Source organism: Diaphorina citri, unplaced genomic scaffold (assembly GCF_000475195.1).
Source record: "Diaphorina citri unplaced genomic scaffold, Diaci psyllid genome assembly version 1.1 scaffold567, whole genome shotgun sequence".
Lineage (NCBI taxonomy): Eukaryota > Metazoa > Arthropoda > Insecta > Hemiptera > Psyllidae > Diaphorina > Diaphorina citri.
This window is the reverse complement of record NW_007378001.1, coordinates 84,963-101,610: the sequence shown is the minus strand read 5'-3', so window position 1 is coordinate 101,610 and position 16,648 is coordinate 84,963. Positions and strand designations below refer to the sequence as shown.

Genomic DNA, 16,648 nt, shown 5'->3' with positions numbered 1-16,648 from the left:
GAGTTTAAACTTAATTTAAAATATAAAAATTAAAAGACAATTAAGATTCGACTTTCAACAATTGAAATTTGGTGAGCTTTCGAGAATACTCAGATTCTCATCATCAGACCAAAAATAATAATAATAATAATAATAATAATAATAATAATAATAATAATAATAATAATAATAATAATAATAATAATAATAATAATAATAATAATAATAATAATAATAATAATAATAATAATAATAATAATAATAATAATAATAATAATAATAATAATAATAATAATAATAATAATAATAATAATAATAATAATAATAATAATAATAATAATAATAATAATAATAATAATAATAATAATAATAATAATAATAATAATAATAATAATAATAATAATAATAATAATAATAATAATAATAATAATAATAATAATAATAATAATAATAATAATAATAATAATAATAATAATAATAATAATAATAATAATAATAATAATAATAATAATAATAATAATAATAATAATAATAATAATAATAATAATAATAATAATAATAATAATAATAATAATAATAATAATAATAATAATAATAATAATAATAATAATAATAATAATAATAATAATAATAATAATAATAATAATAATAATAATAATAATAATAATAATAATAATAATAATAATAATAATAATAATAATAATAATAATAATAATAATAATAATAATAATAATAATAATAATAATAATAATAATAATAATAATAATAATAATAATAATAATAATAATAATAATAATAATAATAATAATAATAATAATAATAATAATAATAATAATAATAATAATAATAATAATAATAATAATAATAATAATAATAATAATAATAATAATAATAATAATAATAATAATAATAATAATAATAATAATAATAATAATAATAATAATAATAATAATAATAATAATAATAATAATAATAATAATAATAATAATAATAATAATAATAATAATAATAATAATAATAATAATAATAATAATAATAATAATAATAATAATAATAATAATAATAATAATAATAATAATAATAATAATAATAATAAACATCATGTAATAAAAAGTGAAAAGTCCGGGAATAGACTCTTTCTGAGAAACTTCATCACTTGTAGGGTTTGATATTTGAAATGGCAAGAATACCCTCGCTTCATAATTTATTAGCTTTCCACTGTTCAAGATTGTGATTTCATTTTTTTTATATGAAACATTTCGCTCTAAAAAAAAAATAATAATAATAAAAAAAATAAATAAAAAAAAACCTACCGTACTATAAAACGGGGTAAGTCATGTATCCCTACCTGGTCTTTCAATAAACCATTGCATTACAAATGTCCGCCATATTTATTAACGTTTTGAGAATCAGTGCTTTTAACCCAGTGCTACTCAAACGATGTGCCGCGGCACGCTAAAGAATGAAATTTTGAAAAGTGTGCAGCGGTGGCAAAAACTTTGAGAATCACTGTCTTAATCACTCCTAACCACAAAGAGTTGAACGACATTCAGACACACATATCTGGAGGTTGGTAGGAAGTCGGGAATGTTATCCCTTAGGGCCAATATTACCCCAGTTTACCGCACCTACCCATTTTGATCAGACGAATATTTCTTACATTACGTCATTTGTCTTGAAAATCGGAAAAAGGGGAACAATGATACCCTTAAGTCCCAGTTTACAGATATCAAAAGCAGATAAAAAAAATAAATATAAAAAAAATGCGACGAATTCTTCTTCCGTCATTTTCTTTAAGGGAAAAGGGTAATGGACCAAGTTATACCCTCAGGGGAAATATTATCCCAGTTTGCAGTAGCCTGAACCCTAAGGTTACAATGTTCCTTGTTACCCCACTTTGCAGTACTCAATTTTATTTGACGTCAGGCCCCTATTCAGGATTTCCGCGAGGGGGGGGGGGGGCGAAATCGAAAAGTGTTTTACAGGGGGTTCTCGGCTGACGCTTTTCTCCTATCAGCCGTCTTCCTTCTATCCCTTGCGATTTCGGACGATAAAAGACCTTAGCAATAAGATGAAAAAGCGCGAGAGCAATCGTGACGAAGTAATGTTCGTTCTCGGAACGGCTGGTTTTCTCCTATCCTGTCTTCCTTCTCTCTTCGATTTCGGGACGATAAGACCTTCGCAGTTACACTTCCCTTTGTTAAACCTCTTAAAAAATATCAATGTTCCAAATTATTGGCCAATACTTTTACTACATTTTGGGGAAAAGAAGCCAAGGGGGAGGGCCTGGGCCCCAATGGTATCCCCTAAATAGAACCCCTGGGTTACATGCCCCCCCTCCCATAAATACGGCCCTGTCTGACGCATTCTTCCCGTATACATCACGCCATTTTCAGATTTCCCGACTTCATTGTTCACATTTTTCTTTCTTCTTCATGTTTAGTGTTTCTTTCTTTTCTGTTACATTACATTTTCAGGCGCGGACGAAACCTACATTTAGGTATTTGCGGCCCAGTCTGACCCCTCTAGGTGAGTAGCCGCCCTAAAGGTCTATTCCCAATTGTTTTTCGGAAGAAAAAAAATGGTGTCGTGTAGTGGGAACACTCTCATTTAAATAACACTGCTTACAGGATATTCGGGGAAATAATCGGATGAAACTCACGACTAGTGGGGACTACATAGTACATACTACACTTTGACCTTAACCATAAGGCCGAGATCCTTGGATTCCATAGTCCTCCTTTATTACCAATGAAAACCTCGTTGAGGTGATGAGATCGGTCGACTAGGTATGTGTAAACAGAGCTTTAATGATAATTTACACTTCTTTTAAATAACACTGCCTGCAGGATATTCGGGGGAATAATCGGATGAAACTCACGACTAGTGGGGACTACATACTACACTTTGACCTTAACCATAAGGCCGAGATCCTTAGATTCCGTAGTCCTCCTTTATTACCAATGAAAACCTCGTCCAGGTGATAAGATCGGTCGACTAGGTATGTGTAAACAGAGCTTTAATGATAATTTCCACATTTTTTTTCTTTTTATCCTTCAGGTATTCTAACGAAACCAGCGCCTCTGATTCGTCGCTCCTCGGAGATCGGCATGGAGACCAACAACAACTCCTCCAGTAAATCCTCCAACTCCGCCAAGAAGCTCAAATCGCTCCTGTCCAATCGACAAATATCGACATCGACCTCCAAATTGTCGCTATCGACGCAGGAAACGCTGTCGACACAAGTACTAGGCGCGCCGAATGCCAATCGACGGATGTCCAATAGCGTTCAGAATATCAATAAGTCCTTTTTCCACATTAGGTGAGCTGCTGAAACAAGTACTAGGCGCGCCGAATGCCAATCGACGGATGTCCAATAGCGTTCAGAATATCAATAAGTCCTTTTTCCACATTAGGTGAGCTGGTGAAACGTCTGATGGCGTCAGTTTTAAAAGCATTCGGTTGATTTTACAGCCTGAAAACGGTAACCCAGGGATATTGTATTTTCCCCCAAGAGGTTCGATAGAGAGAACTGTAACTGCTAAGGTCTTATCGTCCCGAAATCGATGAAAAAAGGAAGACGGGATAGGAGAAAGCCAGCCGTTCCAAAAACGAACCTTATCCTCTAGGCCGTGACTTCGTGGTATGTTCTGCTGTAGTGTTCACACCTTAAAATTCAACCATCACATTGAGAGTAAGGTCAGCCATTCACTATCAGGTAGCACAGCTACACCTGATCAGTTCCGCCTGTCAGGTCTACCTGATAATGAGTGGCTGGCCCAACTTTTTTCCACCTGTCCCTTCCACAGATCTCAGCCGACGAACCACCACACGGGCGGGAATCGAACCCGCGGCCTAGCGCTTACAAGGCAGACGCACTACCAACTAAGCTAACTAGGCTGGCACTGAAAACTCTGAACGGTTACCTAATGAAGAGCCCTATCAAGGATTTTTGATTTTTGGGTGATGTTCAAAAGGTGTTTCAGAGCTTTTCCTCTGAGTGCTAAATTACTTCTTATAATTGCTTTGAATGTTGTGTCATAAATTTCATAATCAAAATAACAATTAATAAACTTTATATATTATAAATAATAAAAAATGAATACATAATAATAAGAACATTCCAAATTTCTTTGTACACTATATAAGTTTTAATTGTATTGAGGTATATTGACCTTTGATTTTATTATAAAATATCAGCGTAACGTGGTAGTAGGTTGGTACCATTTTCCTAGATATTATTTCAGGTATTTAATTTAATTTTTAATTTTATTGGATACCCATTATTTTTCGTTAGATCCAAATGGAGATGGGAAAAAATCTACTTTATTTAAAGGTTATCTTATACAAGGCTTTAACGGAAAAAGTGAATTTATGAAGCTCTTTTTTTGTCATCATTTTTTGCTGGCCATTGCATTAATAAAAAAAAAAATCTTTTTTTAAGAGAGAGTTGATAGCTGCTAAGGTCTTATCGTCCTGAGATCGAAAAGAAGGAAGACAGGATAGTAGAAAGCCAGCCGTTCCGAGAACGAAGTTTTAGTTGGTACCAATCTACTAAAAATAATTACCTACATTATTGTGTACTTTATATGATTTTAACACCTTAATTTAAGTTTTAATACAGTCATATAGGTAGGTGTAGGTATACATTAAAATTAAATTGGTCTAGATTTAAGTGATTTTAAAATTCAACAGGGTCTGTTGTACCGAGACACTTTTTTAATAGGGTCCGTTGTATCCAGACGTTTTTTAAGGCTGTAACGCCCAATTCCTTGGTATAATCGAGGCTACCCCATATTGTTTCTCATGTGTAAAATAATTTAATTATAATAATATTGTGTTTTAGCTTCATAATTATACAAACTCAGAGTTACCGAATTTCAAACATTTCAGTTTCTTTTGTTATTATTATCAATTTATCATCATGGTAATGGTTATAAATCAATAATATTACTTTTATTCAACAATATCAACAAAACATGATGAATAACAATTGAAAGTGGGTATCACACTCGGCTTGCACGCAGGAGGTCCCGGGTTCGATTCCTGGTGGGGCGAAATTTTTTCAGCTCTGTTCTTGGAAACCTGTCAGTCAGTCTTGTGTAAGCGATAGTTTGTGCGATAAGTCCGTGTTGGTCAGCGATATAGTAAGCGATTAGTACAGTGATAGTCTGTGAGTTTTCCAGTGCGATATCAAGTGTTAGTACCTACCGCGATAAGTGACATTGAAGTACCTAAGAGAAAGTTAGTGATAACCGTGATAGGATAAGCGATCGAACTTTGTGATAAGAGATTGTACTTTGTAATAGCGATTTTACCTAGTGACTGTGTACTCTTTTGTGAAATAAATAAACTTGTTGTACTCTAGATTTAAATAAACGAATTCGCGAGTGTTTTTTACTAGCCCTAATCTTTTACGAACCCGATCACGCCCACGTATACGTAACAATATCAACAAAACAACCTAAGTGTTCACTAGTGTGCGTTGCGCCTGAAGCTGTGTACACATATAGTCGACGCCAAAAATTAACTTGTAGTCAGCTCCCATGGCGTAGTGGTCACTGCACTCGCCTTGCACGCGGGAGACCCGGGTTCGATTCCCGGCGGGGTCAAGAAATTTGTATCATGCAAATGATTGATCCCGTGACTGGCTGTTGCGGGGCCCCCTCAGCCTCGTGAGGAAAATGAGTAGCTATGACATGTAAATGCGCATAGCGACCGGTGCCAGCATGGTAGGTAAACATTGGTTGTTAGGATTATTGAGATATGTATTAGGAAAAATCCTACAATGCTGCAGTGAGCACCAAAGTTGTGACATAATAACACAAAGAAATTGCATTTACATTTACATTACATAATTACATATCAACAAAACATGATGAATAACAATTGAAAGTGGGTATCACACTCGGCTTGCACGCAGGAGGTCCCGGGTTCGATTCCTGGCGGGGTCAAAAAAATTTCAGCTCTGTTTTTGGAAATCGGGGTGCACTCGTGAGGACAATTGAGTAGCTACTTTAATCGAGTAGCAACCAGTGGCGGCATTACCAGAGTAAAAAGATTGATGAATGCGAATTAATTGCAAAGGAGGTACTTAGTAGGTAATAATGTGATATCCACAAAAGTTGTGAAAAAGCTCTCTGTTTTACCACAAAGAATTCATGATTTGATTTGAATAAGACAGAAAATGAGACCAATCACAAGATTCAGAGGCCGATTGAGTAGCTACTTTAATCGAGTAGCGACCAGTGGCGGCATTACCAGAGTAAAAAGATTGATGAATGCGAATTAATTGCAAAGGAGGTACTTAGTAATAATGTGATATCCACAAAAGTTGTGAAAAAGCTCTCTGTTTTACCACAAAGAATTCATGATTTGATTTGAATAAGACAGAAAATCAGATCAATCACAAGATTCAGAGGCCAAACACATCACCTCCTGTTCTCCAATCAGCAATGGCCTCCACGCGGTTGTCCCGGGCCCGGCCTACAGCACACAGGCCGGTTGAGTACTTGCCTTCCAATCTGGAGGTCGTGTGGCCGAACCTGTATAGGTCTTGAATGTATTTCTGAAATCACACGGGGAAAGAGAATTAACATATTTATTGTAAGCATAATTGCTTGTCACAAATGTCGTTCCCCGCTTTATAGAATACGTTAAATTTTATCTGACTCGGACTTGATAGAGGGAACTGGTTTTTTGGCTTTATGGTTTTCTGGTCAAAACAATCTGGAGGTCGTGTGGCCGAACCTGTATAGGTCTTGAATGTATTTCTGAAATCACACGGGGAAAGAGAATTAACATATTTATTGTTTTAAGTATAAATGCTTGTCACAAATGTCATTTCCACCTGATACACCACGCTAAATTTTTTGAATTGACTTGGACTCGAACCACTAACCTTCAGATCCAGAGTCCACTGAGGTTGGTAGCACACGGGTCAAATGTTAGAATATTGTCAGATATGGGGGAAGGGAAATTTTGTATGAGTGCCGTGTAACTAATTTGTGTATGCAATATGCAACACACAAATGATACCGAGAGGGACAGTATGGGAGGAAGCCAGCCTTTTCCAAAACGAACCTTATCTGTTAAAGATAAAATCCACCAAGGCGGGAAATCGAACCCTCCGCTTTCAAGAAAAAAAAATCGAATAGCGCTTTCAAAAGTAGTTACTTACCTTGAGAAATCCATATTCGTAGAGAACTTGGCGTGGTTTGAGTCGAGAGTATATTCTGGGGTCATCCATGCTAGATTTTAAGCCTTGGTTGAACCACAAGTATTTCACCATCACCTGAGAATATGAAGTAAAAAGAGGGGAAAAATTCAGTAGGTATCAATCAAATCTCAAATTATGTATTATTTGTAGTAATGCTGAGCTTTTCACAATTTTTGTGGGTATCGCACCATTACTAAGTGCCTCCTTTAGAATCAATTTCCATATTTCAATAATCTTTTTACACTGGTAATGCCGCCACTGGTTGCTATCAAGTAGCTACTCAATTGTCCTCACGAGGCTGAGTACACCCCGTACTCCAAGCACAGAGCCGAAAAAACTTCAAAACTGCCGGGAATCTAACCAGGAATTTCCGGCGCGCAAGCCTTGTACGATACCCACTCTGCCATGGAGGCCATACACATTAATTTATTTACATTTAGGTATTATAATTATCTAGGCTGAAAAACCTAAGAGGTTCAACAAAACTTCCCCTGAACTCTTCGTATTGCCGTGGATAAAAAAAATAAAGATTGCCAGCCAGCCTAGTTAGCTTAGTTGGCAGTGCGTCTGCCTTGTAAGCGCTGTAAGAAAAAAAAAAAAAAAAAAAAAAAAAAAAAAATCTATTCTATTCCCCTCTACCTTAGACTGGCATCCTTCGCCAGGTCTTCCCCTGCCATCTGCGTGGCATATGCCAACTGGGCGGACATATTGAACCCGTTGACACACAGCTGTACAGCGGGTTGAACCAGGATGTCCCAGGGTAGCTTGCCCCATCTCTGCCATACGGTGTGAAGACCTAGCAGAGTACCTGGGACAGCCACTGCTTTGGCGCCTGGAAATTGAGGTTCAGCCAAGAATGAGATGGGTAGGTAGGTAAAATATTGAAAAGTGAAATAGTATACACTATACAATCATATTTTAAAGAATTCTTTGAAAAATAAAAAAAAAAGTTAGCTTGGGAATTAGAGCGTCTGCCTTGTAGGCGCTTCGTTGCTGAGTCGATTCCCGACCGAGGCGGACTTTATCCAAACAGAAAAGGTTTGTTCTCTGAACGGTTGGCTTTCTTCTATCCTGTCCTCCTTCTCTTTTAGATTTCAGGACCACAAGACCACCGATGTTAGGCCAGCCACTCACTATCAGGCAGACCTGACAGGTACGGCTGAAAAGGTCTACCTGATACCTGATAGTGAGTGGCTGGCCTTACGGTTCTCTCTATTAAACCTCTTTTAAAAAAAGGCGACAGGCCCCAACCTCTATCTTACCATAGCGACAGTCGCGCGGGTTATCGCGACACATCTTGGCGGTCGCGTTGAGTGGCGCGCTCTCGCGGGCATTCAGGACGAACGTCGTGCGGTCCTGGCGCCTGTAGTAAGTCAGTACGAAGCCGCCCCCTAGGCCTGTACTGTGAGGTCCATAGACTGTTTGGCATAGCAGACTAGCTACGGTAGAGTCGATGACTGTTGCGCCCTTGATTGCGAGGATCTCCCTGAGGAAAGAAAAAATATGGCGGAAAAAGGTTTAGACCTCTAGGTCTGTCGGAACGTCTGAGATAGCCAGATCTGAACCTTTTTCTAGAGGAGGAGAACTATCGATAGCACTATCGATAGTTTTTGATTTTTTTTTTTTTTTTTTTTTTTAAAAAAAAAGATTGCCATAATGATGGCCAACATTTGTCACGGATAGGCACTCCAAGAAGAAGATTACACTGCTCATTAAGACATGGGATGAAAAATAATGAACACAAGGGGGAAGAACCTACCTGCGCTAGTGTACTGACAATCTTCTCGCCTCCGGATCCCCCCAGCGCCAACTGCACATCACCGGCACTATTCAGCACTATAGTAGGACTGGCGGGCGATAGAGGGCGCTTGCCCGGGCCTGGTAAATTGGGTACGCTACTAGCGGGATCATCAGAATCTGGCGGGGGAGAGAAGTCGCCCAGGGCAGAGTTGACAACAATGCCCGTCCGCCGGGAGAGAACTTTGGCGCCGAAACTGAAACCAGGGCGAAGAGGTGAGACTTCTGAGGGAGGAAAAAAACGTCGTCCCTTATAAAGGACAGATGAATGAAAGGATTAATGCCAGCTATATGATGTGTTGGGGGCACGGTTAGTCCAGTGGTAACGTGCTTGCTCGTCATGCAGAAGGTTCTGGGTTCGAATTGCACCATCGACAAAAATTTGTACTCGTTTATTTGTACTCGATGGAAAATATTTCAACGGGTTACGTTCTGGTGTGCTCGTGTTGACCCAGCACCTAAATGGGAAGTATTGTATCTCGAATCGCCCATTTGATGAGTGAAATACTACGGGATGGGCATGCTACGACACAGGTCACAAGCGTCCAATGTAGCAGTTGTTTCATTGCTACGAAATAAAAACGGCGGTGAAACACTCATCTTTTTTTTACCCTTTCACACCTAAAGGGACAATACGTCCCACAGAAAAATGATTTTTAAAATGGGATATATCATCCCAGATCAATCGAAAAAATTCCGTTCTCGGTGTTTTTCGAATGTTTCTTTTGCAATCTAAGACGTCAGTAAAATTCACGTGGCTAAATTGTCTGGTTTTGTCTCCATCAGATAATTTTTTGTTCAGTAGTCCTAGGAGGACATTAAATTTTTTGAGGTCTTATTTATAGACCAAACAATAATGCCTGATCAGAAAAATTGAAATATTCTTCCTAAAATAAGTCGGGGTGAAAGGGTTAAGATGGACTTACTAGGATCCTAATGATGACGTCACTGAGACAGCGTCGCCATCTGGTGCTAGTAGAGAGAAATGAGAGTAGCCGCCATCTTGGATTTCCGTCACGTGATCTCTGTACGGTTCATTATAGTCAGCAGCTACGGTGGTGTCTGAGATGTTGGCCCGCGTTAGGTCCGCGAATGTACGGGACCGTAGGTTGGCCAGTAGCTGAGGACAGAAACGGACAGTGAATTTAGCCATTGATAGATTTGTAGAAGCTTAACCCATCATTTGGGGCTGTTTACGTTAGTGTGAGTGGGTAGTTTATTGCCGAAATCGAGGATAAAACCGTCACGCCGTCATTAAATACACCGGTAATGCCGCCACTGGTCGCTACTCGATTAAAGGAGCTACTCAATTGTCCTCACGAGTCTAAGTTCATCCCGAACTCCAAGGCCAGAGCGGAAAAACTTCGACCCCGCCGGGAATCGAACCCGGGACCTCCGGCGTGCAAGCCTAGTGTGATACCCACTCGGCCACATATGTTGCTCTACTGACTACATTATAGTGTCGAGCTTCCCGATATAGAGTTCAATATTAGAGTGCCGGAACCCAATCAATCGATTGTGCTTCCGGCACTCTAGTTTTTTTCTCAGTAGATAAATCTCAAGGTGGCGTTCCGATCCTAGCTGCCGGGTCGCGCGACCGAGCTGCCTGGTCGCGCCATAGAGGCAGCATTCCAATCATCGCGACCGAGTCGAACGACTTCCATTACAAAATTCCAGTCGAACCACAGAGGGAGCCACTAGGGTTCATCTAGCCCGGGGCCCTCAAAAGGCCCAAATCAGTTTCCCCCCCCCCTCCAAAAAAAAAATCTACACCTTGTTTAATCGTATTTCCCTTTTGGAAACGGAGACGATTTCCCCTCTTCTGAAGGAAAATATGGGAATTAGATCAACCACTAGGTGGCGTGGTAGCGCCTGTACTAAGTCATTGGAGTCCAAGATGGCGCATTCCCAACCATCAAATGTCTAGAATTCAGGTTCCTTCAGTATCCAAAAGAAAGCTGTTTCAAAAAGGAAAATACACCTTATTTTTATCTATAAAAATTGTAGCAAGTGGGAAGCCCATTTTTGGCCCCAAGGCCCCATTTGTTTGTGCACGGCCCTGGTTTAATATTAAGACTTTTTCCCCCACACACATGTTCTTCATATTCGACAGAATATGTCACATTATGTATACTTATATCTTTTATGTACCTACTTGTGTATTTATACCGATACCCTTTATGTGTGGTTAAATAATACTTGGACCAATCTAAGAAAGAGTATTGAGAATAAGGAGAAACAGAGAAATCTGGGAAATGTACAACCAACTTCTAATCACAGACATATTATTTTTTAAAAAAAGAGGTTTGACAGGGGGAACTGTAACTGCTATGGTCTTATCGTCCCGAAATCGAAGAGAGAAGGAAGACAGGATAGGAGAAAGCCAGCCGTTCCGGTCTTATCGTCCCGAAATCGAAGAGAGAAGGAAGACAGGATAGGAGAAAGCCAGCCGTTCCGAGAACGAACATTATTCCATCAGGATAAAATCCGCCCTGGGCGGGAATCAAACCCGCGGCCTAGCGCTTACAAAGCAGACGCACTACCAACTAAGCTAACTAGGCTGGCAAGGGAAACTAAATCATAAGTTTACTTTATCTTACACAGATAAGGTTTGTTCTGAGAACGGCTGGCTTTCTTCCATCCCGTCTTTCTTCTCTTCGATTTCGGGAAGATTCAGACCTCCGCTCCCGTAAGTAGGTAATAGTTCCCTCTATCAAAACCTCTTGAAAAAAATCTGGTGTGAATATCACACGACTTTCCTGATGCTATTAAATGATGCTTATTTTGGGTGTTCTTGTTCTTATACCCTAACTTTTACAATATCTCTAACTGTTTAGTCGGTATAGCTGAAAACCGCCAAAAAACGGTCAAAAACTGCCAAAAAGCGGTCAAAATACCGCCAACCGCAGCACCTATCTTAACCAAAAGTTACGTGTCGCATCCTTGTAACATTTGACAGCTACATACCAAATTTCAAGTCTCTGGCTCATACCGTTCTCGAGATATTTTGTTTACAGACAGACAGAAGGACCATTGGCTGAAACTTTGGATGTAGGTTCTAGGGACCTCAAAACGTGTTTTGGCACTAAAAACTGACCATCGAAAATTTGACCCGATTACATTACTTTCCTTCCTATAGGATAAGGAAAGTAAAAATTGATCTTCTGATTCCAAATTTCTGCTACGGTAGCAAAATCCCTAGCTTTATTTACCAGAAGTCCGTCCCTGATCTACAGGTTCAAGTTCACAATATGTTTTATTAGGTAGGTACCTACATTATATCGCTCTACGCTCTACCCCCTGGTACGTTAGGTAGTTAAAATAAAAAAACAATAATTTGCAGTTTATTACACTTAGGTACTGACGTAATTGATCGAAAATAGTGGTCTCAATAATGTTACTTAAAGAGTGAATTTTATGGCATAGAGTCCCTATTTACCTACCTTAAACGCATTGATGCCCTCAAATTAATCTAACAGCAACTCGGAACCAGGGTGAATGACCATGCCATCAGCCAGTAGTTAAAGCCCTTACCAAAAAAAGAGTGAATTTCTATTATTAACCAATGAGTAATAGGTAACAATTAGGTAATAGGTCCTATTGACATATAGGACTAGTACGTCTTCAAATCTAATTTTCTCACTGCCAGCCTAGTTAGCTTGAAGGGTCTACCTTGTAAGCGCTAGGGTACGGGTTCGATTTCCGGCCGGGGCGGATCTTATCCTGAACGGATAAGGTTCGTTCTCGGAACTGCTGGCTTTCTAATTTTCTATCCTGTCTCTCTTCTTACTTCGGTTCGAGACGATAAGACGTTAGCAGGTATAAGTTTCCTCTATCAAACCTCTTCAAAAATCTCACGTCTGTGTGTCTGTCTGTAAACAAAATATCTCGAGAACGGTAAGAGCTATTGAAATTTGGTATGTATCTTAGGTCCTATTGACATATAGGACTAGTACGTCTTCAAATCTAATTTTCTCACTGCCAGCCTAGTTAGCTTGAAGGGTCTACCTTGTAAGGGCTAGGGTACGGGTTCGATTTCCGGCCGGGCGGATCTTATCCTGAACGGATAAGGTTCGTTCTCGGGACTGCTGGCTTTCTAATTTTCTGTCCTGTCTCCCTTCTTTCTTCGGTTCGAGACGATAAGACGTTAGCAGTTACAGTTTCCTCTATTTTTAAGTAAAAATTCTTTATTGATAGAGTTCCAGTTACCTAGTGTAAATGACTTTGGTCTAATACAAATGAAATGTAATTTAACAGGCTGTTAGCTCAACAGGCCATTTAAGAGCTGAAAAAATATTGATAAAATCCACCCTTAGACTCGAACCACCAAACTCCTAATCCGAAGTCCACGGCGAAGTATTCAGTAGTATCTGTGGGAAGGAGTAGATAGGTACCGCGTAGGGCCCCTGACTCACCAGAGTAAGGCCATAACACAGAACACAGACATACCTATGTCATGTGTATAGGTAGGTAGATATCAATGTCATACTAATATCAATGAGGCAAGGTGACAATTCTGTAGAGCAGTGGTTCTCAAACTTTTTTTGCACGGCGCCCCCTTTGGGCATATTCTCATTTTTTCACGCCCCCCCTACCTTACCACCCAACCCCTTGGTATATTATTTTTACCTATGGGTTTTATGGAATAACAAAACAAGAATTTGAAACTTTGAGATTTTTTTTTATATTCAAGTAAGTAGGTTACCTATTTATAGGTTTTATGAAATAACAAAACGAACCAACCTCAGTAACTCAAGCAGTTAGCGCAGGAGGAATTTCAGAGCTGGAGGTTTATAGGAAAAGCTCGCGCCCCCCTGATTTGTCTCCACGGCCCCCAGTTTGAGAACCTCTGCTGTAGAGCTTGTGTGGATGTATAGTCTGATGCAGGTATGTACCTACACGGGTACACGGTGTCTATCAAAGATACCTATAGGACACAGGATGTCTACCAAGTAGAGAGTTACCTACAGGTTATCAGGTTAATACATGGAAATTTGCGAACTTCATTCTAAACAGATAAGGTTCGGTCTGGGAACGGCTGTCTTTCTCCTACCCTGTACTTCTTCTCTCTTCGCTTTTGAGACCTCAACAGTTATACCCAGCTCCCTCTATCAAACTAATTATCTTTTTTTAACTAATTATTTACCCTTCTCTCCTATGAAGGTTTTTTTCGAGTGATGCTCATCTCAATCGAATGTTAAAATGTAAATTTGGTAACAAACATCTCAAGTTGGAAAAAAAAAACTAAATTATTTTGAAGGTCATGGAGATTATCGTAGTGACCCTAGTAGATGAGTGGATAGACCTATAGAGATAGAGAATAAGTGGATGTTGTCATCTTATTGGAAGTATAGGAACAGATGTTTTTAGTTGATACGCCCTTGGTTATGAAAGTTCTCCAATGTTCCATATTCTATCGCAGTTGTTCCCAAACTGGTGTCCGCGGTCGTGAAAGACTTCGCGACCCCCGGGAAGATCACATAAAATATAGTAAAGGGGCCGCGGAGCGTTCACAATTGAAGAAAAGGGGCCGCATAGAAAAGAAGTTTGGGGACCGCTGTTCTAGCGTCATTAGGTCGTTAGGAAGGAATGCTATATGACAGTGGTTCTCAAACTGTGCTCCGCGAAGAGCTTCCAGGTACTCCGCATAGTTTCATTTTTCTTACCGCATTTAAAAAAAATCGCACGAATATGTTTAGTCAAACTTCATAAGAATACATAGGAAGCAGTAGGCAGCGGTCGCACAGCTTGGTCGCGCGACCCGGCAGCTAGGATCGGAACGCCACCTTTACGACTCGCCCGGACTCGAACCAGCAACCTCCAGACCATACTCACCTCTTTCACCGCGTCCACATGGGGGTCCCCAAGGCTCTGTCTTTGGGCCTCAACGTATTTGAACGTTTCCAACAAGCGGTGCAAACTGAGTAACGTTGAGTTGTCATCTCGGTTGTTCATTTGAGCGTGGTTTAATATGTTCATGGCGTATATTAGAAGATCACCTGAAATATTATAAACAATCCGTGTTAACGAAGAAACACACCAGGTGAGTGGTACTCCTCCCCCTCTTCAACTTGCTATCCCCTACACATTCTATAATTTTATTACCTGAGTGAGGAGCAGGAGGAGCATACAGGGTATGACCGCTGTAGAGTTGAGTCACACTTACATCACTCCATTCCACCCTGTAAAAGAAACAAAATATGTCTGATTATGTATATCATAATATTTACCTAACTACTATTGAGGAGTAGGTAAAATACACTCTGGCTAGTGGACTTTAACCAGGGAGGATACCAGCCTGAATTTCTCTTCCTAAAGAAGAAGCAAAGGTTGAGTGTGAAGCGCATCCCCTCGTAAAATTTTGTAGCAAAAAACCAAATGTCAGCCCAAAGCAATCACCCCTACGGCTGATTGAGAGGCTGACGAAAAACGCCGACCCCATCTGTTCACGGGAAAAGGCGAAGAAAAAGAAGAAGATTGAGTAGTACAACCTGCTTGGGGCTGCGTGGCCGAGTGGGCATAACAATAAATCATGATGATTTAGAAATGGGAGCAATAGAATTCTGCCCATTCGACCGTTCAAAACCGACTGACTGACAGTCCAGAGAGTGTTAACTCCCTCATCAGCTAACTGAAAGCTATCAAGTTGTACATCTTGATTTAATCCACCTGAGGAATCGGTACGAACGACCTACTATTTGTAGCTGGAGTTAAAGAGCCTTCCTGATACATCTTGATTTAATCCACCTGAGGAATCGGTACGAACGACCTACTATTTGTAGCTGGAGTTAAAGAGCCTTCCTGAAAAAAAAAAAGTACACGTTTCGTTTACTCACCGGTACTTCTTCAAATCATTCCGCGTCAAGTTGCCGCCCATCTCCCTCACATCCAACACAAAGTCATCGCCCAACACTCCCTCGTAAAATTCAAACACACCCTTCTGAGCGATAGTTTTGAGCGTGTCGCATAGTTTGGGAGAGGGTTTGACCCAAGATCCTGCGCCCAATGCTGAACCTGAGTCCGGGGTGAAGAAGATTTCTCTGTGGACGAAAAAAAAAGTACCTAAAGCTGTGTCCACATTCGAGTGCAATAGTCCTACATACTGGACTTCGCACACAGGAATTTCGTCAGACAACACCCCATTTCAATGTAATGTAATGCGTCCACTGTCGACGGTCATCGATCCACGAGGTATGTTGTCGAGGTAGTGTGGACGGATTCAGTCGACATCGATCGACGGCTGTCGACTACGTGTGGACACAGCTTTGAACATGAAAATTTGAAGCCTAGTTAGCTTGGTTGGTAGCGCGTCTGCCTTGTAATCGCTAGATAGCGGGTCCGATGAGTCCGATCCCGCCCGGGGCGAACTTTATCCTGGAAACAAATAAGGTTCGTTCTCGGAACGGTTGGCTTTCTCCTGTCCTGTCCTTCTTCTCACTTCGATTTCGCGACGATAAGACCTTAACACCTCAGAGTAAAGGGGCTTTTCCGTCTTATTCTGGCATTACAGTAAATTCTGCCAGCCTAGTTAGCTTAGTTGGTAGTGCGTCTGCCTTGTAAGCGGGACGATAAGACCATAGCAGTTACAGTTCCCTCTGTCAAACTCTTAAAAAAAAAAAACAGTAAATTCTAGTCTATTCCACTCTACCTTAG

At 39.6% G+C, this 16,648-nt stretch overlaps 2 protein-coding genes across 2 annotated transcripts in view; one reads left to right on the top strand and one right to left on the bottom strand.

Moving 5' to 3' along the window:
- The window catches only part of LOC113467843 (G protein-coupled receptor 161-like), a 48,743-nt gene extending 45,438 nt beyond the window's left edge, over window positions 1-3,305 (top strand). Inside the window, exons 7-8 of the mRNA XM_026824285.1 lie at window positions 2,457-2,508; window positions 3,040-3,305. Coding sequence (XP_026680086.1) covers window positions 2,457-2,508; window positions 3,040-3,305 — 318 coding nt within the window. The remainder of the gene's footprint in view (window positions 1-2,456; window positions 2,509-3,039) is intronic.
- Window positions 3,306-6,260: 2,955 nt separating this feature from the next.
- LOC103510165 (glutathione hydrolase 1 proenzyme-like) lies at window positions 6,261-16,138 on the bottom strand. The gene is made up of 8 exons (XM_026824284.1): window positions 16,134-16,138; window positions 15,832-16,035; window positions 15,101-15,177; window positions 14,831-14,994; window positions 9,922-10,115; window positions 8,958-9,192; window positions 7,160-7,273; window positions 6,261-6,547 (listed from the first exon to the last, which is right to left on the bottom strand). The coding sequence occupies exons 1-8, from the start codon at window positions 16,136-16,138 to the stop codon at window positions 6,395-6,397; spliced, it is 1,146 nt and encodes a 381-aa protein (XP_026680085.1). The 3' UTR covers window positions 6,261-6,394.
- Window positions 16,139-16,648: the final 510 nt, after the last annotated feature.